Source organism: Hemiscyllium ocellatum, chromosome 39 (genome assembly GCF_020745735.1).
Source record: "Hemiscyllium ocellatum isolate sHemOce1 chromosome 39, sHemOce1.pat.X.cur, whole genome shotgun sequence".
Classification (NCBI taxonomy): Eukaryota; Metazoa; Chordata; class Chondrichthyes; order Orectolobiformes; family Hemiscylliidae; genus Hemiscyllium; species Hemiscyllium ocellatum.
Window position 1 is genome coordinate 1,872,115 of NC_083439.1, and position 26,642 is coordinate 1,898,756.

At 42.2% G+C, this 26,642-nt stretch overlaps 1 protein-coding gene across 3 annotated transcripts in view; it reads right to left on the reverse strand.

Moving 5' to 3' along the window:
• Positions 1-26,642, reverse strand: part of dennd4a (DENN/MADD domain containing 4A) — a 154,029-nt gene that overhangs the window by 10,437 nt on the left and 116,950 nt on the right. For all 3 annotated transcript variants that reach the window (XM_060853248.1, XM_060853247.1, XM_060853249.1), the window contains exons 20-26: positions 17,312-17,455; positions 16,061-16,216; positions 13,393-14,579; positions 11,944-12,154; positions 11,496-11,602; positions 4,634-4,809; positions 3,253-3,423 (exon numbers count right to left, since the gene is read on the reverse strand). In XM_060853248.1, coding sequence (XP_060709231.1) covers positions 3,253-3,423; positions 4,634-4,809; positions 11,496-11,602; positions 11,944-12,154; positions 13,393-14,579; positions 16,061-16,216; positions 17,312-17,455 — 2,152 coding nt within the window. The remainder of the gene's footprint in view (positions 1-3,252; positions 3,424-4,633; positions 4,810-11,495; positions 11,603-11,943; positions 12,155-13,392; positions 14,580-16,060; positions 16,217-17,311; positions 17,456-26,642) is intronic.

Below are 26,642 nucleotides of genomic sequence, written 5' to 3' on the forward strand. Positions count from 1 at the left end.
AGGTTGGTATGTAGGTGCAGCAGGCAGTGAGGAAGGCTAAAGGCATGCTGGCCTTAATAACGAGAGGATTGGAGTATCAGAGTAAGGATGTCTTGCTGCAGTTATACAGGGTCTTGGTGAGGCTACACCTTGAGTACTGTGTGTAGTTTTGGCCTCCTAGTCTGAGGAGGGACACTCTTGCTATTGAGGGAGTTCAGTCAAGGCTGATCCCCAGGATGGCAGGACTGACATATGAGAAAAGACTGGATCGACTGGGCTTGTATTCACTGGAATACAAACAATAAATTCTGATGGGAGTGGACAAGCTAGATGTGGGAAGAATGTTGTTAATGTTGGACAAGTCCAGAGCTAGGGGTCACAGTCTAAATGTAAGGGGTAAGCCATTCAGGACTGAGATGAGGAAGAATGTCTTCACTCGGACAGCTGTGAACCTGTGGAATTCTCTCCTACAGGAAGTTGCTGAAGCCAGTTCATTAGATATATTCAAGAAGGTGCTGGACATGGCTCTTGTGGCTAAAGGGATCGAGGGGTATGGGGAGAGGTTGGGAATGGGATCCCTGAGATTGTGTGATAAGTCCTGAATGGTAGAGCAGGCTCGAAGGCTGAATGGCATACTTCCGCACCTATTTTCTATGTTCTAACTAAAATAGACCACAAGGTTCCTCTCATTCTCCAAGTTGAATCCAAACTAGGGATTCTATTGTCACTATAAATCTTACTGTATTGTTCAAAGCCTGAAGATTAGTATACATGCAAATGATATTGTTAACAGTTGCCACTCCCCATACCAGTTTTGTTTCCCTCAAATCTGCCCTCACTGATCCTCTCTCCAAAAATGAAATGACCCTCTGCAAACTCCATTCTTTCCTTGGCAATTGTTTAAAGCCAAACAGACTGTTCACAATCTTAGTGTATGAATGAGATAAGAATCCAACCACAAATCTGCATCATCACCAACAGCACCTCTGTACCACAGCATGATTCTGCCCATCTCAGCTCACCTGCTATTATTCACACTCTAGGTGTGATTGTACTAATATATCTCCTGATTAGCCTCCCACATTCTACCCTCCAAAACTGACTGCCATCTAAACCTCTGCTGTCTACAGCCTAATTTGCACTATATTCTGTTCACCACCAGCCCTTTCTGCTTGACTTCTCACACAAATACACTAACTCCCATTTGAGTAATGATTGGATTTAAGAATTCACATTTTTTTTCTAAATGCTTCCATAACCTTCCATGTTCCCAATCTTTGTAATCTCAAAAAGCCCTCACGAATGTTTGTGATTCCCACATTCTGCTAATTGTGGCCTCTTCAGCATCCCTCTTCATTACTGCTGCCTTAGCTGTCTGCGCCTTCAGCTGCAGAATGTCCTCCCTGAACCTGTCCGCTACTCTTTTCTTTTAAAGTGCTCCTTCACACATATCTCTTGGACCAAGTTTTTAATCATCTGTCCAAGTATCTCCTTGGGTGGCTTAATGTAATATTTTGTTTTATGACACACTTGTGAAGTGCATCAGGACTTTTTATCAGGTTGTAGGTGCTATGTAAGTATAAGGTGTGTTGTTGTTGATCCTGAACACAGCTGCATTCAGACATCACCTACTTTCTGCTCGACTTCCCCTGGCGTGTACTCTCCTCTGATTTTCTTGGCATTGCTACAATGCAACTGTTATTGTTCTTAGAAATGCTTTTGCATGCTGAATCATCACAATTACAACACAAAGCACCACTGCATCCTACTTATTTATCTGTGATGCAGCATCGCTTAAACATGAGTAATTGTTCAGCAGAATTTCCCATTCTTTTCTTGCGAATGCACAAATAACATTGTTCAACAGCACTGCCCACAAAACTTATTTGACTAAGCACAGGATATTTAATTCTCTGGTCATTACTTAAAGCCAGGTGGTCAACTGGACAAGTCTCTTCATACATAATTTACTGACAAGCTCCCATCAAAGTTAAGCAAGCATAATTAGGTTGCAATCCATGATTTTTCCTCCAGTTTTGAACTATTAAACTATAGATAAGCAAAATACGCAACACAGAGAATTATGCGTGCTTTGATTACAAAGAATTTTTTTAAAGGCCACGCCAAATCATGGCTATAATATTTAAAAATGACAGTCCAGAACAATCGTGTAGAGTTGCGTAGCTTTCAATAAACTGAATGACTATAACAGTAGAGATGAACATGGAATTTTAACAAAAAGAAAATGAAACCATCACTGGGTCCCACCAAATGCACAAAACTTCATCAGTTCTGACAGAGCAGCAGGTGCAATTGCTTCTGATGCAAAATATTTTCAATGTTGAGTGGGACATAATTCAGTATAATCAAGAATGACAATCTGGAAACAAACTGCCAGCCTGACCAGGCCCTCAGCAACCAATTAGAATATACTGGTACAGCAGTTTTCATAAACGACAGATGGAGAATTAATTTAGCTTTTTTCTTTCACAACTTCTATAATTTGTAGGTAGATCACATTTATTGGTCACTGCTTAGTATTGTACAACTTAGTATTATACTAAAAAAAAACTTTGATTTATATGGTACTTTTCATACTTAATGAGCATCCCAAAGTCTTTTAAATAATATTACTTTTGAAGTACAGTCACAATTAGATGTAAATACTTAATGGTCTATTGGTACACAGCAAGCTCTTACATACAATAATCTAGAAATGGACTCATAACCTGCTTTTGTGAGTGAGATAGGCATTTGTCAGGTCATGGGAGAAAATTCCTCCATTCAAAATAATTTTGTGGGAGCTTTTGCGTCTACCTGAGGGGATAGATAAGGTCACAGTTTAACATCTGGACTTCCTCAATACTTACTAAGTGTCAGCCTGGACTGGGACTGAAACATACAAACCTATGATTCAGGCAAATGTGCTACCAACTGAGCTATGACTGACTATACAAAATTATAATTTTAAAGCTAAAAACATGAAGCAACCAATTTTTAAGCCTCACCATCACTAAGCTATTGCTATGGGAATCTCAGATTGGGAGATTATCAATTCTTTATTGCCTTGCTGACTGCTGGCTTTCTTGTTCATCTGAAATAATCTGCTCTTGTGTAACTGAAAGAATTTTATTGAAGTGCAGGGCTGTGAAAACAGAGTTCTCTAACTTTAACAAAATGATACAGCTGCACTGCACGGAATGCCAGAATCGAGAGGGCAAATGGGCATTCTCTGATCAGAGCTCTGATTTAGCTCATGCTCATGACATTTACCCTTGTGTGACCGAAACTCCTTGCACTGTAATTCTTGGTGATTGAGGCTTGTTGACATCGATCACACCCAGAAGAGGTGGGGAGAACATCATGTCCTTCGTCCCTGGATAGGATCGTCCAGATTGCAAACTCTGCATACTTTCTGTAGATGGACTCGATTTCAGAAAGTACCTAAATAAATTCACAGCAGTATTTCCTTTATTGTTTTTAATATTTTAAGAAAAATACATACACATAGTATTAACAAGACAACTAAATTACACTTTGAGTGAGGACCTTCTGTTAAAATGTTGAAACTGGACAGTTTGGTTGGATTGAGTCTTTGAAACCTATAAGGCTATAGCAAAATGACATGAGGCACAGACTCATTAACTTATGGAACAGTCACATTATTTTACCACACAATAAGCTTCCTCCAAACATCATATAACATTACATCCTAAGTGAATTTTTGTATCTTTTCTGGAACTGTCACAGGCTAAAAGCATGTTACCCAGGTGACCAAATGATTTTGTACTATCAAATTAACATTGACATACAAGGACATCAATGACAGCAATTTTAAATATTTAGATTTGTGGCTTACAAGAACGTTGACAACTCTGTACTTAATGCTTATCACTCATGGCTCTTCTTCAATGGCTAATTTGCACACTAGAATTGTTTACTTCAGGTATAATATGGACCAGACTGATTCTTTCCTTCCTTGAAGGACATTTATAGATTCTCTTCACAAAAGGTAAATAATCTCCAAACTTATACTGAAGTTAACTACACTCAAAAATATGGGCTTCACTGTGTTAACTGGGAAAGTTGCGAACCAGTTGTGTTAACTGAACAGCTCAGCATCACAAGTATGGCTCAGGAATTGGATTAGATTTGAAATGTAAAATGTTTATCTCTTGACAGATGCTGCCAGATTTCTTAGTATTTTCTATTTTTATTTCATGTTACAGCATTCACAATTTTGTGCTTTGTTTTCATAAATTGGATCACCTAATTGGAAATTTTTATCAAAATTATCCAGAGCATATTTAACATTTGCTCCATACATTTTTAAATGCTATCTTTTACTGAGTATATTTTGTAAACCAAACTCTTTCACAGAACACTGCAAGATGCCCAACTAGGAAACCCTGGGACTAAGGCTCTTCCTCTTTCATACTGTTTGATCAGCTTACTGACAGTCCAAAGAACCTGTGAAGTAGTTAGTGATTTGATTCGTTTTAGGAATAGGTCATGGATAGATGATTCTTGGGACAGTAAAAAACGGAAAATAGGCAAGTTTCCAAAAAATTGTTAAATGAAATGAAATGAAATAACGAAATATACTCTGTTCATTCACACATACATATTCACATTATACTGTAGAACCTACTACCTGCCAGGACCTCGCAGATCTCGAATTTCAATGCCAAGGAAAGGAAGAAACAAGTTGCCACAGAAAGGACATGTTGTGTTGAGGTTGGAGTCATCTGCGGTCCAGCCAGCCATAATTTCCTCGTCATACACTAGTGAGTCACAAGTTCGACAACGTGAACAGCTGGAGATGAGAATCTGAAACATTAATGATAAATGTGTTTTTCTTCTCTGTTTTAAAGAAACTTTCAAAAGTAAAATTCACAATATTGATTGTATGCAGTTAATATGAATAGAACGTGGCTAGCATCAAATATTAGTGCTGTTATCAATAAGAATTCTCACATGGCTCATCTAAATCTTGCCTCAGACAGAAATTCTAGATTAAAAAAAATTCTTTTAACTTCCTCTTTTGAATCCAAAATTAACACAACAAAGTACTTTCCCCTTTTTGCTGTTCCTCTATTGTCTAAAAACAACATGGTCTCTGGGTATAAAATACTGACATGGCAACCTTAATACTAAACAGTTACTTATTTGAAAACTGTAGCTAATCTTTATAATAAACATAAGTATTTGCTCCTGAATGGAGAAAGAACGTGCCCAGAAGGCAAAACACTCCTGAATTGAGTATTGTTAGAATTTAGAATCAGGTAGCCTTTTGACCATAGTGAATTTGCACCTTTGTCAGAGAAATTGAAATCAATCTATTTCAGAGTCCCACTCTGTCCCTACTGCCTTGTATATTCTTCGAGATGAATACTTTTAATACTCATTTTATCGCTTATCTCCTTGCTGTCAGATACACATTGACCAAATGTCAACACAACAATCAAAAATACAACAGAACAGAAACATAATCTCATCAATGACCTAGTCACCAGCCTTCAGAACTCTACAGTAATCCAGAGCATTTGATAATTATTATCAGCAGATAAAAGCTATTGGAGAATCTTAATGAACTAAAATTTGACAAATTCCCATGACTAGAAGGCCTACTCTCTGGAGCCAGATGGTTGGAGCACTGGCCAAGGTTTTCCAAAATTCCTTAGAGTCAGGAATGGTGACACTGTTTTCTCTCTCTTCCTTGAAAAGCTAAGAATGACATGCCAGTTATGAGGATCATTCATTGCGAAAATGCTGGAATCTATTATTAAATCAGTCTTAAAAGTGCACTTATGACGTATATGAAAGAACAAGTCGCCATGGTTTTCCACTGAGAAAACCTTGATTTAGCAAACTTAGGCCAAAAAGGATGGAGGTGCAAAAGTATAGAATCATAGAATCCCTACAATGTGGAAACAGGTCCTTCAGCCCAACAAGTCCACAACAACCCTCTGAAGGAACCCACACAGACCCAGTCCCCTATCCTATTACTCTACATGTACCCCTGAATAATGCACTGATTTTACACAACCCTGAACACTATGGGCAATTTAGCACGGCCAATTCACTTAACCTGTATATTTTTAGACAGTGGGAGGAAACCAGGGCACCTGGAGGAAACCATCGCAGACACAGGGCGAATGTGAAAACTCCAGAGGCTGGAGTCAACCACAGTCCATGGTGCTGTGAGGCAGCAGTGCTAACCACTGAGCCACTGTGCTACCTCTTTTTTTTAAAAATCAGACCCTTTTAGCCCACAGAGTCTGCTCCCCCAGTCAATGAAATCATGGCTGATCTGATAATCCTCCACTTCCCTGCCTTTCCCCCAGAACTTTGAATTTCCTTACTGATTAAAAATCTGTTAATCTCAACCTTGAATACTCTTAACAACCCAGCCAAAACAGTCTTCTGTGGTAAAGAAACCCCCAGATTGAATGCCTTGGAGAAGAAACTGTACATCTGGATCTTAAACTGGTGACCCCTTATTCTGAGATTACTCCTCTGATTCTAGACTCTCTTTACCGGGAAAACAATCTCTCAGCATTCACTCTATTAAGCTCCTGAAGATATGCATATGTTTCAATCAGGTTTCCTCTCATTTTCTTAAACTCTGAATTGAAGCCTAACCTACTCGACCATTATATCTTTCTATAGATAAGGGGATCAAAATTGTTCATAGTATTATGGGTATGGTTTGGCTAGTGACTTGCACAGTTTTAGCAAGACTTCCCTATTTGTACATTCCATTCCTTTTAAGATGAAAATCAATATTCCATTTGTCTTTCCAATTACCTACTGAATTTAACCACATTCTTTTTGTGATTCATGAACAAAGACACCCAAATCCTCTTGTCTTTCCCTATTTAAATAATAATTAGCTCTTCTATTCTTCCTGCTAAAGTGCATAACCTCACATTTCCCCACATTATATTCCATCTGCCAATTTTTGCCCACTCACTTAACCTGTCTATGATCCTCTGTAGCAAACTCTTTCCATCATCCTCATCACTTGCCTTTTTACTTATTTTTGTGAAGTTCGCAAATTTGGCGAAAGGACATTCACTTCCATCATCCAAGTCTTTGATAGACAATATAAATAACTGTGGGCCCAGCACTGATGCAACTAATAGGTAGATAAAGGAGAACAGATTTATGTAGTATACCTGAATTTCCAAAAGGCATTCAGTAAGGTGCCACTGAAAGGTTATCTGGCAAGATAAGAGTTTATGGAGTTGAGGCTAATACATTAGTATGGACAGAGGATTGGCTAACAGTCAGCAGACGATGAGTAGGCATAAATTGGACTCTGTGAATTCGGCAGGCTGTGACTAACGGAGTGCTGTAAGAATTGGATTTTGTCAGGGGAGGTTCACAATTTATATTAATGACTTAGATGAACAGACAGGGTGATACAGTTAAATTTGCTGATGATATTAAGTGAGGTGAAAGATAAGCTTTGGGATGTGCAGATAAACTGCAGAGGGATAAAGGCAGGTTAAGGGAGTGACAATTTAAGTGAGTGGCCATCAAAATGGTAGATGGAGTTTAACATGGGTAAGCACACAGTTATTTTACTTTAGTTTCAAGAACAGAAATTCAACTTTTGTACAGGTATGAAGCTTGCATATGTTCATGTGTAGAGATTTGGATTTGTATATACAAGCAATGTGGAAAGTTAGCATGCAGGTACAGTTAGCAATTAAGAAGGCAAATAGCATTTTGATCTTTATTGCAAGGGGGTCTTAGTACAGGAATAAAGAAGTCTTCCTACAATTGCTCAGGGTTTTGGTGAGATGACATCTGGAATACCATATCCAGTTTTATGCCCATATTGGAGGAAAGATAAACTTACATTAGAGGCGGTATAGTAAGGGCTCATTAAATTGGTTCTTTTAATTAGGAGGTTGCACAATAATGTGGGGCTGAATAAATTGGGTCCATATTGTCCTGCGTTTTGAAGAATGAGAGGTGATCTAATTGAAAGACTGAAGATTCAAAGTTTGTGAGAAGATTTGTAGCTCGGGTGTTCATTGTTGTGGTTCTGTTCACCGAGCTGGGAATTTGTGTTGCAGACATTTCGTTCCCTGTCTAGGTGACATCCTCAGTGCTTGGGAACCTCCTGTGAAGTGCTTCTGTGATCTTTCTTCTGGCATTTGTAGTGGTTTGAATCTGCCACTTCCGGTTGTCAGTTCCAGCTGTCCGCTGCTGGTTGGTATATTGGGTCCAGGTCGATGTGCTTATTGATTGAATCCATGGTTGAGTGTCTCCAGGAATTCCCTGGCTGTTCTCGGTTTGGCTTGTCCTATAATAGTGGTGTTGTCCCAGTCGAATTCATGTTGCTTGTCATCTGCGTGTGAGGCTACTGAGGATAGCTGGTCATGTCGTTTCGTGGCTAGTTGGTGTTCATGGATGTGGCTCGTTAACTGTCTTCCTGTTTGTCCTATGTAGTGTTTTGTGCAGTCCTTGCATGGGATTTTGTATACTATGTTGGTTTTGCTCATGCTGGGTATCGGGTCCTTTGTTCCGTTGATGAAATTGTGCAAAAAGAGGAAGAAGAACACCTATACAATGTATTTGCCAAAAACGGATACCCGCACAATTTCATCAACAGATGCCTAAGGGAAAGACAACAGAACGAGGACATGCCGCAACCCAAAGGACTAACCATACTACCATACATCAAGAGCATTTCCGAACTGACAGCCAGGCTGCTGCGACCACTAGGACTCATAACAGCACACAAATCTACAGCCACTCTCAGACAACAACTCACCGGAACGAAGGACCCAATACCCAGCATGAGCAAAACCAATGTAGTGGACAAAATCCCATGCAAGGACTGCACAAAACACTACATAGGACAAACAGGAACACAGCTAACGATCCGCATCCATGAACACAAACTAGCCACGAAACGACATGACCAGCAATCCTTAGTAGCCACACACACAGATGACAAGCAACATGAATTCGACTGGGACAACACTACTATTATAGGACAAGCCAAACAGAGAACAGCCAGGGAATTCCTAGAGGCATGGCACTCATCCACAGATTCAATCAATAAGCACATCGACCTGGACCCAATATACCGGCCACTGCAGCAGACATCTGGAACTGACAACCGGAAGTGGCAGATTCAAACCACTACAAATGCTGGAGGAAAGATCACAGAAGCGCTTCACAGGAGGCTCCCAAGCACTGAGGATGTCACAAAACGTCTGCAACACAAATTCCCAGCTCGGCGAACAGAACCACAACAAGACTGAAGATGCTGAAGGAGGTTGGTAGGGTAGGCACTGAGCAACTGTTTCTGCCGGTTTGGGAATCTAAAACTTGGGAGCAGTCTCAGGATAAAAGCCAATTGTTTAGGACTGAAAAGAAGAGAAATTACCTCATACAATTGGATATGAATCCTCAAAATTCTCTATCCAAGAGGTTTGTGGTTGCTCCATAGTTCCGAGGGATATATTTTGGTCTCTTGGGAAGAGGGACACAGGAAGCAAGTTGTAAAGTGCATGTGAAATTCAGTATCAGTCATGCTTGTATTGAATGGTAAAGTAGTACCGAAGGGTTACGTGTTCTACTCCAGCTCTTATTTCTTGTAAACAGATCCTGGTGGCCAATCAGTCTTATTCTTGTGCACCACTGATTTTGCCATGACCCCAAACTTAAAAATTGTTGCTCTCTTAACATTTTTGTACGCTTTGACCCAAGTAATTTACTCCAGCCTGATATCCCATCTTCTGTCACATAGTCTGTTTGCTAATATGGCCCTTAATTAGTTGTAGAACTTGCAACCAGCTCTCTTCTGGCCTCTGGAGCTCTCTGTAGTCTATACTGCTCTCTCGTCTATTTTAAAAGGCTGATCAAAGCCTCTGTTTATAATTTAATGCTGTGTGGTCAGTAGATCATTTTGGGTAGGTGGTGGTTGGTGTGGGGAGCCAGCGAGGGAGAGGGAGGGTGGGGGGGGGGAAGCGAGAGAGAGAGCGCGAACGAGAGAGTGAGCGCGAAAGAGCGACCGGGGGGGGGGGGTAAGAGAGAGGGAGCGAGAGAGCGAGAACGCGTGGGAGCAAGAGCGCGTGACAGCGAGAGAGGGGGCGAGGGCGAAGGCAAGAGAGGGGGCGAGGGCGAGGGCGCGAGAGAGAGCGAGAGAGGGCGAGAGAGGGCGAGGGAGAGAGAGAGAGGGCGAGGGAGAGAGAGAGAGGGCGAGGGAGAGAGAGAGAGGGCGAGGGAGAGAGAGAGAGGGCGAGGGAGAGAGAGAGAGGGCGAGGGAGAGAGAGAGAGGGCGAGGGAGAGAGAGAGAGGGCGAGGGAGAGAGAGAGAGGGCGAGGGCGAGAGAGGGCGAGGGCGAGAGAGAGAGGGCGAGGGCGAGAGAGAGAGGGCGAGGGCGAGGGCGAGGGCGAGGGCGAGGGCGAGGGCGAGGGAGAGAGGGCGAGGGCGAGGGAGAGAGGGCGAGGGAGAGGGCGAGGGAGAGAGAGAGAGGGCGAGGGAGAGAGAGAGAGGGCGAGGGAGAGAGAGAGAGGGCGAGGGAGAGAGAGAGAGGGCGAGGGAGAGAGAGAGAGGGCGAGGGAGAGAGAGAGAGAGAGGGCGAGGGCGAGAGAGGGCGAGGGCGAGAGAGGGAGAGGGCGAGGGAGAGAGGGAGAGGGCGAGGGAGAGAGAGAGAGGGCGAGAGAGAGAGAGAGAGGGCGAGGGAGAGAGAGAGAGGGCGAGGGAGAGAGAGAGAGGGCGAGGGAGAGAGAGAGAGGGCGAGGGAGAGAGAGAGAGGGAGGGCGAGGGCGAGGGAGAGAGGGCGAGGGAGAGAGAGAGAGAGAGGGCGAGGGAGAGAGAGAGAGGGCGAGGGAGAGAGAGAGAGGGCGAGGGAGAGAGAGAGAGGGCGAGGGAGAGAGAGAGAGGGCGAGGGAGAGAGAGAGAGGGCGAGGGAGAGAGAGAGAGGGCGAGGGGGAGAGAGAGGGAGAGGGAGGGCGAGAGAGGGCGAGAGAGGGCGAGAGAGGGCGAGAGAGGGCGAGAGAGGGCGAGAGAGGGCGAGAGAGGGCGAGAGAGGGCGAGAGAGAGAGAGGGCGAGAGAGAGAGAGAGGGCGAGAGAGAGAGAGAGGGCGAGAGAGGGCGAGAGAGAGAGAGAGGGCGAGAGAGAGAGAGGGCGAGAGAGAGAGAGAGAGAGAGAGAGAGGGCGAGAGAGAGAGAGAGAGAGGGCGAGAGAGAGAGAGAGAGGGCGAGAGAGAGAGAGGGAGAGAGAGAGAGAGAGAGAGCGAGAGAGAGAGAGAGAGAGAGGGCGAGAGAGCCTGAGAGATAAACATTAAATTCTACTCCTGGTCTTTTCAACTTTCTTTCTAGTTCTCTAAAATCTTTTATTATTGAGCTTTACTCTCATACTAGGATGCTGCATAATATTTACAGAGTGCTTTTAAAGTGAGCCATTTGTCCAACTTGAGTCTGAGGTGCGAATGTTAAACAGAATTGGTGATAATCGAGACAGATGTATCAAGAGCTCATTTTACCTCTATGGCATAATTCTGGAAGATACTGGTGCTGCTTGGATATTGAGAAGATCCTACATCAGATTTGTCTGGTAAAGGAAAGTTGGAATTTGTTGATTGAGCACTGCCTGAATACACAAAACAGAGGGATAGAAAAAGCATTTATTGGATTTACTGACAAGCTTGTCTGTCGATTCAATCCAGCCTATTGATGCAAATAATGCGATTCCCAACAAACATACCTGTAGCAGATTTTAGATTGTTTTAGTTTCATTCTGTTAATTATTATTCACTGGGTCAAACCAGTTTTACATTTGAAATTGTTGTGGCTTTATGCAACAAGGAGAGAATCCAAAACAATGAGACATCATGAAGTTTTACAAAGCTAGCATTACAACAGTCAAAATTTTACATTATCAATCATTCAGATGTTGCAAATCAGTTGCAACAAGTCCTGGACACCACATACCGACTTGTAATGGCTGCCTAGGTGTCCCTTCATGGTTTCCAGAGCTCTCCATACTAGCCTGCTGCCATCCTTTGGTCTCGTCTGCAGGCGTACTACAGGCTGGAGATGCAGCTACTCTGTCTGAGTCATCATATATCTCCTCATCTAAAGATACAGCATCAGGATCCACTACTCCAGTTGATGAGATACTATTTCTCTCTGAATAATGCCCCTAAAAATTTAAGTTAAAACATTAAACAATCAATCAGTTTGCACTTTTAGGCTTACAATAAGTCATCAATGCATTTGGTGAAAGGTGTGTATTTGTTGGATTGTAGCACAATCTAAATAAATGAAAGAAATGGATTTAAAATGATCCATCAGAAGACAATCCCTTCCTGAGATGTTGTGGTCTGAGTCTATGACCCATCTGTCCTTGAATGAGTCACCATTTTGGCCAGAATGCAATTAAGAGTGAACCACATTGCAGTGGGTCTGGAGTCACATATCTGCCAGATGTAAGGTAAGGACAGCAGATTTCCTTGCCTAAAGGAGGAGCTTCAGAACCAGATGTATTTTTATGATAATTGATGGTAATTTCACTGCAATATTACTGAGTCTAGCTTTATATTCCAGGTTTTTAAATTAATGAACTGAAATTCATTGATGTAACACAAATCCCGCCAGCTGCTGTTACCAATTCGCCCCTGGTCTTTCCTCTTACATGCAAAATCCCACTGCATACCTGACAGAATTTTACAGTGTTGAAGGTGGTTATTTGGTTTGTCGTGTCTGTGCTGGCTCTTTGTTAGAATTGACTGATTTAATCTTGAATCCCAGCCTTTTCTCAACACTCCTACATTTGTTCATGGAACTATCCCCAAACCAAAACCACCTGATGAAGAAGCTAGTGCTTCCAAATAAACCTGTTGGACTATAACCTGATGTTGTGTGATTTTTAACCAAATCAAAATAGAGGAAAATAAAAGCAAAATACTACAGATACGGAAAATCTGAAATAAAAGCAAAGAACCAGAGAAACTCAACTAATATGTCAGCAAGGCTGGAGTGAGAAACAGAGTTGATGTTATGACTCTTCTTCAGAATGAGGAAATCATGTTGACTCCAAAAATGTCGCTGGACAGGTGCTGCCAGATCTTCTGACCTTACCCAATATTTTTGGTTTTACTTCAACGGGAGGAAAGGTTTTTTCCCTGAAGTGGTTAGATTTGGAATGTACTGTCCATGTGCACAGAAGAGGCAGATTCATTCAATGTGTTCAAAAGTGAATAGTATTACTGTCTGAAAATGAAAGATGTGCAGGGATACCCAATAAGGGCGAGAGTGTGTCACTGTGTAAACTCCTCCTTCAGACACCTGTGATGGGCCAAATGGCTACTCCCTGTACTGTAACCATTTCGTAATTCTATGTTGCATTTAAAATACTCAGCTTCATTTTTGAGCTCCTACCTTGTCATTCCCTTTGATGGGTACAGCATATGTTGTGAATTTGGTGTACCATTTGCTTGCCTTTTCTGCCACTCCCTTTCCAGCAGAGAACACGCTGTGTTTCAGCACATCAAAGGTGGGTGGTAGCAATGAATCCAGTTTAGAAGGAGGTGGAGACATAAGAGTCAAATCTCCACTTGTCTCTCGAACTTCCACTCTCCTTTTGCTACTTGCAGAGTATGACGGTGAGGACCAGAGTCTGTCTCTTTGCTTGACAGCAAACTCGCCTTTTCCATGTGGTTGAAATGTTCTGGATCGACAAAGTCCTTTTACTTTGGGTGAGCCTGCTGGAAGGCTAGACCTCCTGGATCCCTTAACTGCAGGTAAGCCTTTGATATGAGATGATGTTTTGTTTTCGTCATCTGTTTTTGAGAAATCCATGCTAGGTGTTCGACTAGTTAAAGGACTACTCATGGAGTCCATGTACATTTCTATTTCTTCAGCCAGGTTTCGGCGAGCTGAAATAGTAGAGGGACATTTATTGTAGTCTTCATCCTCTTCCTCCTCTTCTTTCTCTTGACGGGTTTCTGCCAGCAGAAGAGAAAGTGGGTCATAGCCTCTTTGAACTCCTTTTCTTTCTGCTGGTTTGATCGCTGCACCTGCACTCATACTTCTATGCAATTGCTTAGACTGCAGCCCTTGCCTCAGTTTTTGGTTAGATTGTCCACCAGACTTTTCAGCATCAGGTTCGCTGTCTAGATCTTCCAAGTCAAAAATGGCAGGAGAATCTGTTTTATCTTCCTCTACATTGGCCAACCTTTCATCCAGATCATATGGTGTATCTTCGTCACTCAGCTCCTTTTCTGGATTCAGAGTGACCGGTTTTTGCAAATGTCTGGGTTTGCAGATCTCGAGTGTGTTTGGTCTTAAGGCCATTTGTAAAGCCGTCGAAAGTATTTTAGCATCAGCACCCAATTTTTCCGCAATTCCCCTGGGGTCACTGTCCATACTTCTTCTGTGCATCATAAGTCCTGCAAAAGTATCACCACTAAGATTGCGGTTTCTGCCTCCCCACACCATTTGTTCCTTCAAGCCAGGTTCAACAGCACTCTTGTGTCTCTTGCGCAAACTGCTGCCATGACCTAGTCTAGGATCAGGATATGCACCATTGTCGAAGGATGCAGTAAACAGCAAACCTGCCATGTTTTCTGTAATCAGACATCAGATTTTTTTCAATCAGTCGAAAGCTTTATATAACTACAGTAATGTACTTTATTCTATTTCCAATTTGAATTAAACAGATGCACATATAATGAGCCTTTTTAAAAAAATTGATTTCACTCTTTATATTGTTGGCTGAAAGGATATAAACAATTTTTTTCCTAAACTTCTGGTTTTACAATAGAATCAAAGGTGCTTCTTTGTCTTTGAACCTGACTTTTCAAGATCTATCCCTGATATCACAGGAAATGCATGCTATGAGTCAAAAACCAGTCTGCACTGATACTACACTCAATTTTGAAAATGAACTGCCTGTTCAGATCAGGCCTATTAATAATACTTGGCACACTGAAACTTATAGTTTATCAGACACATGAGGCAAGATCTTAGCCCATTATTTAGAAATCCTACTAATAGAAAATAATATTATTGCTCATCTCTAACTGCCCGGTTATGAGTCAAGCACATTGCTGTCAGTCGGGAGTCACATGGAGGCCAGACCAGGTAAGGTCGCCTGAAGGACGTTAGTGAACCAGATGGGTTCTTGGACAGTCAAGAAGGTTATCTAAGAATACAAATAGATCTTGATCAATTGGGTCAATGGGCTAAGGAGTGGGAGATGGAGTTTAATTTGGATAAACGTGAGGCACTGCATTCTGGTAAAACAAACAAAAACAGGACTTACACAATTAATGGTGTGCCCTGGGTAGTTTGTAGAACAGAGAGACATAGAGATGCAAGTAATTACAATGTTTAAAAGACATTTGGATAAGTTCATGAATAGGAAAGGTTTTGAGGATATGGGGCAAGTGCAGGCAGGTTGGACGAGTTCACTTTGGAAACGTGGTATGAGTGGACTGAAGGGTCTGTTTCCACGCTGTATGACTCTATGACAATGGAGTTATGGTCATCTTTGGATTCTTAATTCCAGATATTTTACTGAATACAAATCCACCATCTACTGTAACAGAATTTGAACTTGGCCCCCCAGAACATTACCAGGGTCTCTGGATTAACAGCCCAGTGATAATACCACTAGGCTATCGCCTCTCCATGTTATGCTGACTCATATCGTGCCTCAGTTCTTTCATGTTCCTTGGAGAATACAGACAGGCAAGATGCTTTTTCTGCCAGGTCTGAAGTGTACAGTATCTGATTCCAAAGATGAATGAAATGGTTTTGGATGGTTTTACCACCCAGCAAAACCAGCCTGAGGGTGTTCCAAAGAAAAATCACTACAAAAAGTTAAATTAGATGGAGATTGTTCCCTTAATATCCTTTATAATCTCCATATACACAAATCACCAGAGTAATGCTTTAACTTAAAACACTTTTACACACAATTAAATCTTTCATCTGTTGGTGCAAGGTAGTATCTAACTATTGAAGAATTTAAAACATTAAAGTATAGGAAAGATAATTCTTCAATTTAACTCTTAGTCATGAAACATGCTTTAAGATTACAAACCACTGTTTTCCACATTGGTCTTGTTTGGACTGGTGGCTTCAAAGCTGCAGTTCATCTTTACGATGCTGGTCACAGATGTTAAGTCATTTCTGCTTCCTTGAAAATCCAACTGGGATAGGCAATCTCCACTGCCCTTTGCACTTTCATTCTCAGACACTATAAGCAATGTAAGAAATATGTGATTTAAATTGTTGCACTGCATTGATAAATGTATCTTTTTAGGCTAATTTTCTTCCCTTGTTTTCTTCCTCTCGAGTTATTAATCCTTCCTGAGAGCCTGTGGCAATACAGATTGTTTACCACATACTTTTTAGGCAAACATTCTGCATTCAGTCCATCTTAGTTGACCATTTCCCAATTTGGAAATCAACCATGTTTGTAAATGCCTGCTTCCAACAGGTGTTAAGTGGATAGTGATCCAGACCTTTTTTTACCTTCTCTACCCCAGGGGAACGAAAGTCAACTGAAGTGACCTTACTGTCACCAAGCTTAAATCAGCAACAGTAGCACAGCCCAGGGAACCTTATGGGCTGCAAGATCCAGTTATACTTCATCTTTTACCAAACAAGGCTCCAACAACCAAATGACCATGTTTACACCTTAACAAAAAGCAGGTTATTTGTGGTGAGCAGATATACTTAAATCAACTGAGTTAAGTCAAAACAGATTATCAAGATCAAATGATAATTTGGAGCAGTCTGAATGTTGTAATCTAACTTTGAAGTTTAAGTTCTCAAACTCTCAAATTACAATTTTGTGTTTTCTAGTGTCAAATAAACTAAATTTGATTATTGCCTCGGATCACTCTCAGGAAAGCAGGAACAATCTGAATACTTTAATCAAGCTAATGATTTTCTATTTGACTGTCCTCTGCAAAGTTCCTGGATGCCAAGCTACTCTGAAATACAAACTAAAGTAGGTTTTGTCTGGGCAGTTATCTCTGATGCAGTCGGAGAGACTGACATTTATTGAAGCTTTCTCTTCTCATTCTTACACATGTTTCAAGGAATCATTTCAGTATTACTTTTCTTACATTTCTGTGCATCTACTGCACCTTTCCAATGTTCATAAAGTTCAGATATTTCAATCACATTTCTGCATGAACTTCACAAAATGATATTAGTAAGTACCCATCTGCCTACACAAAATGTAGACTAGAAACAGCTTTCATGCTGTTTTCTTTCAGACTGTCACACACAACAGTTCTCTTTACAAATATGTAGAAACTACAAGTAGAGGGGGGAAATGTACATGAACTGGAGTCACTCTCTTTTTTCCCATCCTTATCCTTTGGTTGCCCCATTGCAGACTGCTCAGATCCATGCGCTGAAGACATGTCTCCTCGTCTAACCTCTTCTTTTGATAAGGAGTTATATCCAAGATCTGACTGCCCACCTTAGGAAAAACAAATACATGGCAGTTAGGGACTGATAAGAGCTTTTTAAAATATATACTTTTTAAATATCGAACAAGTTTTATTTTGTAACTGAAAAGTATACTGCTTCATTCTCCAAAGTGTTATGTTTAGCTAACTGCATCTTTTGTCTGAGGCTAGCATGGGATTGTCCAGTTACTGAATATTACGCTGTGATACATGTTTGAAGTAAGACGTTTTGGTTTTCTTCCCACCTGAATGAAATGGTTGGTAGAAGGTGACAGGCAGGTGAAGAACAGTAAGCTCAGTCAATATTTGAATGTGACGAAACCTGAATGTGGAATGTCCAGCTGATACAGTATTTGGAAATGAGGTGTATGATGTGGGAGTTCTGGTAGCTAGGTCCATGTACCTTCCAAATTCAGCACTAAGCTGAAAGAACATATTGATAGAACTTCTTTCTGGGTGAGTGATCATTTTACATTATTTAGGTCTACAATAAGCAGGAATTCAACTTGAATCCATATCACTTTCAGTCAGAGTAACCAAATACAGTGGATAGAACTGTGGACTGGCTCTTTAAGAGATGTACTGACATTTGTGCATTTTACATTAAACAAAGAATGATCATTTTGAATAAAAACTACTACAGTTGTAATATTGAGTTATACCTGATGAGCAATGTAAGCAATGTCTGGTTTAAATATAACCAATGCTTTGCAGTTAATGGTCAACCATCATTAACTGCAGCGCTCTGAAAGCTAGAACTTCCAAATAAACCTGTTAGTCTACAATCTGGAGTTGTGTGATTTTTAACATCATTAACTGATGCATTCTTCATGACAATAGAGTTCAATCACCAACCAGCTGACACTCACTTCTCCTATGGGATAACATGCTGCTCCCCTTCACAGTGGGATTCTTGTAAATGTCTTGATGAGTGCAAGATGAAAAGCTTTGACAAATTGTGTCTTTCCTCAGCTATACTCAACCAAGAGATTGTACATGATCCTGGATTGTCATCAGCTTGACTTTGAGCAATTTACCTACACTCCTCCACATGAATAATTCTTATGGTAAACTACCATCTCATGTCAAAATGCAAAATAAATAGTAATTTCTGATATTCATTCCCTTCATTTCTCTCTGTTGCACAATGTTGATCAATGGCTTGAGGAATTTGCTTTCATGTAATGCCTCAAACAAACCACTAGGAGGCACCATGTCAGCACCAGACTCCTTACTGTATTGGAGGGGCTGGATCTGCTTCCAGATCTCTCAGTTGAACTTTCAGATACTTGCCATGACAAGCTAGACACAAATTACATCCAACTTCCTCTATTTGCCAAAAAAGCCTGATGAAGGAAGATTATTTAAAATATCCAGAACTAGACAGCATAGACTTAGGGTGAGAGGGGAAAGATACAAAAGGGACAACATTTTCATGCAGATGATGGTGCGTGTATAGAATGAGCTGCCAGAGGAAGTGGTGGAGACTGGTACAATTGCAACATTTAAAAGACATCTGGGTATATGAATAGGAAGGGTTTCAAGGGATATGGGCCAAGTGTAACTAGGGAGAGATCAGCAAGGCAGCCTTTGTGTGGAGCTGCAGAAATGGGGAAGATACTAAATGAGTATTTTGCATCAGTATTTACTGTGGAAAAGGGTATGGAAGCTATAGGCTGTAGGGAAATAGGTGGTGACATTTTGCAAAATGTCCATACTACAGAGGAGGAAGTGCTGGATGTCTTGAAATGCATAAAAGTGGATAAATCCCCAGGACCTGATCAGGTGTAACCTAAAACTCTGTGGGAAGCTAGAAAAGTAATTGCTGGGCCTCTTGCTGAGGTATTTGTATCATCGATAGCCATAGGTGAGGTGCCGGAAGACTGGAGGTTTGCTAATGTGGTGCCACTATTTAAGAAGGGTGGTAAGGACAAGCCAGAGAGCTATGTACCAGTGAGCCTGACGTTGGTGGTGGGCAAGTTGTTGGAGGGAATCCTGAGGGATAGGATGTACATGTATTTGGAAAGCAAGGACTGATTAGGGATATTCAATATGGCTTAGTGAGTGGGAAATCATGTCTCAAAAACTTGATTAGTTTTTTGAGGAAGTAACAAAGAGGATTGATGAGGGCAGAGTGGTAGGTGTGATCTATATGGACTTCAGTAAGGCATTTGACAAGGTTCCCCTTGGGAGACTGATTAGCAAGGTTAGATCTCACGGAATACAGGGAGACCATTTGGGAGGCTGAGGGGGTAATTGAGAGGAGTTACCGGGAGTTGGTCACTCCTAGGCTCAGGACAAGGATAGATGGGTTACAGTTCGGGGGAGGAAAGGGGACAGACAGACAGTGCAGAGATCCCCTAGGGACATTCCCCTCAGCAATAAGTACACTGTTTTGGATACTGCTGGGGGGGAATGACCTACCAGAGGAAAGCCATAGCAGTCAGTTCTCTGGCACTGAGCCTGACACTGTGGCAAAGAAGGGAAGGGGGGCAGAATAGAAAAGTACTCATGGTAGGGGACTCGATAGGGGAATCGACAGGAAATTTTGTGGTGAGGATCGGATTCGCAGAAGGCATGTTGCCTCCCTGGTGCCACAGTCCGGGATGTCTCCGATTGGGTGTATAAGGTTCTAAAAAGGGAGGGCGAACAGCCAGGAATCGTGTTACATATTGGCACTAATGATTTAGCCAGGAAAAGGATCGAGGATATAAAAAGTGACTTCAGGGAGTTAGGATGGAAGCTGCAAAGCATGACGAACAGAGTAGTGTTCTCTAGTTTACTACCGGTGCCACGAGATAGCGAGGTGAGGAACAGGGAGCGGGCGCAGCTTAATACGTAGCTGCGCAGCTGGTGTAGGAGGGAGGGCTTCAGATATGTAGATAATTGGGATGTCTTCTGGGGAAGGTGGGACCTGTACAAGGAGGATGGGTTGCATCTGAACTGGAAGGGGACCAACGTCCTGGATGGAAGGTTTACTCGAGTAGTTCGAGAGGGTTTAAACTAGTATGGCAGGGGGGTGGGAACCTGAGCTGTATACCGGAGGTGGGAGTTGATGCAGATGAGGCAATAGCAAGAGGGAGACCAGCTTGTGGGAAGGAACCAAGGGATCAGTTAAAGCGTGTTTGCTTTAATGCAAGGAGTATCAGGAATAAAAGTGATGAACTTAGAGCATGGATCAGTACCTGGTGCTATGATGTTGTGGCCATAACAGAAACATGGGTTTCTCAGGAGCAGGAATGGTTGCTGGATGTTTCAGGGTTTAGAGCATTTAAAAAGAAATGGGGGTGGGGAGAAGAGGAGCGGGTGTAGCACTACTAATCAGAGAGGGTATTACAGCTACAGAAGCTTCCATTATCGAGGAAGATCTGCCTACCGAGTCAGTATGGGTGGAAATTAGGAACAGCAAGGGAGCCGTCACCTAGTTAGGGGTTTACTATAGGCCCCCCAATAGCAGCAGGGAGATTGAAGAAAGCATAAGTCGGCAGATTTTGGAAAAATGTGGATGTAGTAGGGTTGTTGTAATGGGTGACTTTAACTTTGCCAATATTGATTGGAATCTCCTTCGAGCAGAAGATTTGAATGGAGCCGTTTTGGTGTGTTCAGGAGGGTTTCCTAACTCAGTACGTTGACAAGCCGACGAGGGGAAAGACCATTCTAGACTTGGTGCTTGGAAACGAGCCGGGGCAGGTATCAGATTCTGTGCTGGGAGAGCATTTTGGTGATAGTGACCACAACTGCCTCACATTCTACATAGCTATGGGGAAGGAGAGGATTAGGCAAAATGGGAGGATATTTAATTGGGGAAGAGGAAACTATTATGCGATTACACATGAGTTAGGAAGCATGGATTGAGAGCAATTGTTCCATGGTAAAGACACTATAGACATGTGGAGACTGTAAGGAACAGTTGTTGCAAGTGATGAATAAATATGTACCTCTGAGACAGGCAAGAAGTGGTAAGATAAAGGAACCTTGGGATGACGAGAGAGGTGGAACTTCTCGTCAAAAGGAAAAAGGTAGCTTACATAAGGTGGAGGAAGCTAGGGTCAGGCTCAGCTCTAGAGGATTACAGGCAGGCAAGGAAGGAGCTCAAAAATGGTCTGAGGAGAGCCAGGAGGGGGCATGAGAAAGGCTTGGCAGAACGGATTAGGGAGAACACAAAGGCATTTTACATTTATGTGAGGAATAAGAGAATGGTCAAAGAAAGAGTAGGGCTGATCAGGAATAAATCTTCGAGTAAAACATGAGGTCTGCAGATGCTGGAGATCACAGCTGCAAATGTGTTGCTGGTCAAAGCACAGCAGGTTAGGCAGCATCTCAGGAATAGAGAATTTGACGTTTCGAGCATAAGCCCTTCATCAGGAATATATGCTCGAAACGTCGAATTCTCTATTCCTGAGATGCTGCCTAACCTGCTGTGCTTTGACCAGCAACACATTTGCAGCTGATCAGGAATAGCATAGGGAATTTGTGTGTGGAGTCTGAGGTGGTAGGGGAAGCCCTAAATGAATTTTTTGCTTCTATCTTTATGAAAGAAACAAACTTTGTAGTGAATGAAACCTTTGAAGAGCAGGTGTGCATGCTGGAATGGATAGAGATAGAGGAAGCTGATGTGCTGAACATTTTGTCAAACATTAAGATTAAAAAGTCGCCAGGCCTGGACTAGATTTGCCCTCAGCTGCTTTGGGAAATGAGAAATGCAATTGCTTCGCCACTTGCGAAGATCTTTGCATCCTCGCTCTCCACTGGAGTCGTACCTGAGGACTGGAGACAGGCAAATGTAATTCCTCTCTTCAAGAAAGGAAATAGGGAAATCCCCGGCAATTACAGACCAGTGAGTCTCACGTCTGTCATCTGCAAGGTGTTAGAAAGGATTCTGAGGGATAGGATTTGTGACCATCTGGAAGAGCATGGCTTGATTAAATGCAGTCACCACGGTTTTGTGAGGGGCAGGTCATGCCTCACAAACCTTATCGAGTTCTTTGAGGATGTGACTAGAAAAGTTGATAAGGGCGAGCTGTGGATGTGGTGTATATGGACTTCAGCAACGCATTTGATCAGATTCCCCATGGTAGGCTCATTCAGAAGGTCAGGAGGAATGGGATACAGGGGAACATAGCTATCTGGATACAGAATTGACTGGCCCACAGAAGACAGCGAGTGGTAGTAGAAGGAAAATATTCTGCCTGGAAGTCTGTGGTGAGTGGTGTTCCACGGGGCTCTGTCCTTGGGCCTCTACTGTTTGTAATTTTTATTAATGACACTGATGAGGTGATTGAAGGATAGGTCAGCAGGTTTGCAGATGACAGAAAGGTTGGAGCTGTTGTTGACAGTATAGAGGGCTGTTGTAGGTTGCAGCGGGACATTGACAAGATGCAGAGATGGGCTGAAAGGAGGCAGATGGGGTTCAACCTGGATAAATGCGAAGTGATGCATTTTGGAAGGTTGAATTTGAAAGCTGAGTACAGGATTAAGGATAGGATTCTTGGCAGTGTGGAGGAACAAAGGGACCTTGGTGTGCAGGTACATAGATCCCTTAAAATGGCCACCCAAGTGGACAGGGTTGTTAAGAAAGCATATGGTGTTTTGGCTTTCATTAACAGGGGGATTGAGTTTAAGAATCATGAGATCTTGTTGCAGCTCTATAAAACTTTGGTTAGACCACACTTGGAATACTGTGTCCAGTTCTGATCGCCCTATTATAGGAAAGATGTGGATGCTTTGGAGAGGGTTCAGAGGAGGTTTACCAGGATGCTGCCTGGACTGGAGAACTATCTTATGAAGAGAGGTTGACTGAGCTCGGACCTTTTTCATTGGAGAAAAGGAGGAGGAGAGGGGACCTAATTGAGGTATACAAGATAATGAGAGGCGTCAATAGCCAGAGACTATTTCCAAGGGCAGAAATGACTAACACGAGGGGTCATAGTTTTAAGCTGGTTGGAGGAAAGTATAGAGGGGATGGCGGCTTCTTTACACAGAGAGTTGAGAGAGCATGGAATGCATTGCCAGCAGCAGTTGTGGAAGCAAGGTCATTGGGGACATGTAAGAGACTACTGGACATGCATATGGTCACAGAAATGTGAGGGTGCATACATGAGGATCAGTGGTCGGCACAACATCGTGGGCTGAAGGGCCTGTTCTGTGCTGTACTGTTCTATGTTCTACTAGCCATTTGGATACAAAGGTAGAAGACAGAGGGTGGTGGTGGAGGGTTGTTTTTCAGACTGGAGGCCTGTGACCAGTAGAGTGCCACCAGAATCGGTGCTGGGTCCCCTACCTTTTGTCATTTACATAAATGATTTGGATGCGAGCATAAGAGGTACAGTTAGTAAGTTTGCAGATGACACCAAAATTGGAGGCGTAGAGGATAGCAAAGAGGGTGGCACAGGGGTTAGCACTGCTGTCTCACAGCGCCTGAGACCCGGGTTCAGTTCCCGACTCAGGCGACTGACTGTGTGGAGTTTGCACGTTCTCCCCGTGTCTGCGTGGGTTTCCTCCGGGTGTTCCGGTTTCCTCCCACAATCCAAAGATGTGCGGGTCAGGTGAATTGGCCGTGCTAAATTGCCCGTAGTGTTAGGTAAGGGGTAAATGTAGGGGTATGGGTGGGTTGCGCTTCGGCGGGTCGGTGTGGACTTGTTGGGCCGAAGCGCCTGTTTCCACACTGTAAGTAATCTAAATCTTAGGGCTACCTCAGGTTACAACAGGTTCTGGACCAGATGGGCCAATGGGCTGAGAAGTGACAGATGGACTTTAATTCAGATAAATGCGAGGTGCTATATTTTGGGAAAGCAAATCTTAGCAGGACTTATACACTTAATGGTAAGGTCCTAGGGAGCGTTGCTGAACAAAGAGACCTTGGATTGCAGGTTCATAGCTCCTTGAAAGTGGAGTCACAGGTAGATAGGATAGTGAAGAAGGCGTTTGGTATGCTTTCCGTTATTGATCAGAGTACAGGAGTTAGGAGGTCATGTTGCGGCCGTATAGGACATTGGTTAGGCCACTTGGAATATTGCGTGCAATTCTGGTCTCCTTCCTACCAGAAAGATGTTGTGAAACTTGAAAAGGCTAATAAAAGGTTTACAAAGATTTTGCCAGGGTTGGAGGATTTGAGCTATAGCGAGAGGCTAAACTGGCTGGGGCTGTTTTCCCTAGATGTTGGAGGCTGAGGAGTGACCTTATAGAGGTTTTCAAAATTATGAGGGGCATGGATAGGGTAAATAGGCAAAGTCTTTTCCCTGGGGTGGGGGAGTCCAGAACTAGAGGGCATAGGTTTAGGGTGAGAAGGGAAAGGTATACAAGAGGCCTACAGGGCAACTTTTTCACACAGAGAGTGGTACGTGCATGGAATGAGCTGCCAGAGGAAGTCATGGAGGTTGGTACAACTGCAACATTTAAGAGGCATTTGGATGGGTATATGAATAGAAAGGGTTTGGAGGGATATGGGCTGGGTGCTGGCAAATGGGACTACATTAGGTTGGGATATCTGGTCGGCATGGACTAGTTGGACCAAAGAGTCTGTTTCCATGCTGTACATCTCTATGACCCCATGTCAGTACTCCAAAGCAACTACTTTAATTAGTGGATGATCAGTAAGCAGTTCAGAACTATCTAATGGTACAAACTCAAAACTTGAAAATGAGGTGCGGGAGGCCTCTGTGGTGCAGTGGTAGTGTCCCTTTCCCTGAAATGAGGCCTAGATTCAATCCCACCTGCTCCATAGCTATGTAATAACATCTTTGAACAGGTTGATTAGAAAAATAGGTTACATCAAAAAAGTTGTTCAGGGGCTTTAAGCAAGCAGATGAAAGCTATTACTGGCAAACATGAACTTCGCATGGAGTGTTTTTAAATGCAGAAAACAGCAACTAATTTGGACTTATTTTAATGTTTACTCAAGAGTTGTTGCTCAAATTAATGGAGTGTGAATTAAGGGCAAGTTACATACACAGAGCAAGATCAAACATGCATTCTGAAATGTTTGTTCAGAAATTTGTTCCATCATATTTTGCATTTTTACAGTAACTACAATCAATCATCCAAAGCAAATAATCCTGCAAGTGACTCATGACCTTTCAGAAAATAGAGAAACAAGTGTACCTACAAATGCCTTTGTACCAATTTTTAATTCTTGTAACTTTCTATAATGTGGTTTATTTAAGCAAAACAATCTGCAACACATCATCTATGCAAATTGTACTATAAATGTATTGAAATATGTAATTTTAGCAATACAAATTATCAGCAGTAAATTGTTCAGTTAACAACTGAACACAATGGCACATGCACTTATGAAACTAAAAGAACGCTAGCTCTGAATTGCACTGACAAATTTCCAACACTGATTCACATACCAAACCACTGTACTGAGGGCTTAAGACCATGACCTGCAATAGTGTTTCACCCCCAAGTACACATTTATCTAAGTGGATGTAACATCCCCTTCTGCATAACGGACACTGGAAAGAAAAACAAGTTCTGAAGAATCATACTGGAATCTATATCTCAATTCTGTTTCCTTCTCAATAGACATTGCCAGATTTGCTGAGTTTCTCCAACATCCTGTTTGTTTTACATTACCAGCATATACAGTATTTTCCCTTTATTTGAGGAAAAACAAGACTGGAAAATCACTTTGGATAATTTGTGTTTGGTGACTGAGATGAACTCTAACTGCATGTCTGAGTGTGATACCTTGTGAATATTTTATCACTTATAGCATTCAATTTGCTAACATGAAGCAAAGTGTATCTTGCACTGTCAGTGTATTTTACTGGAGTGCTACCTAGGGCTAGTCTAAATATTACTCCACTCTAGGATGGAAAGAAAACATGCAATTTTTTTCATATACGAATCACATTTAGAGAAAATAGCAAAAGGAACAACAGCAAAAAGTAAGCTAAAAGTTGAGGAAATTAATTAGAAGTGAAACATGAAAGAACAGCAGAAAGAAAAACACATGGACATTAGACAATTACCTGAATACATACGATCATCCATCAGTTCGGAGGAAATCCAGAGAGAGAGAAACGGCACTCTTTCATACAAGGAATCCTGACTGTCATATCCATAGCTCAAGCTAGAGCCAAGCCTAGCTGCATGCAGAGAACATGTGTGTAGGGATAGGGCAAGATGGTGGATTAAAGTAAAACATGGAAGGGAAGAGGTCATCATGATAATGAGGAAATCAAAAACACA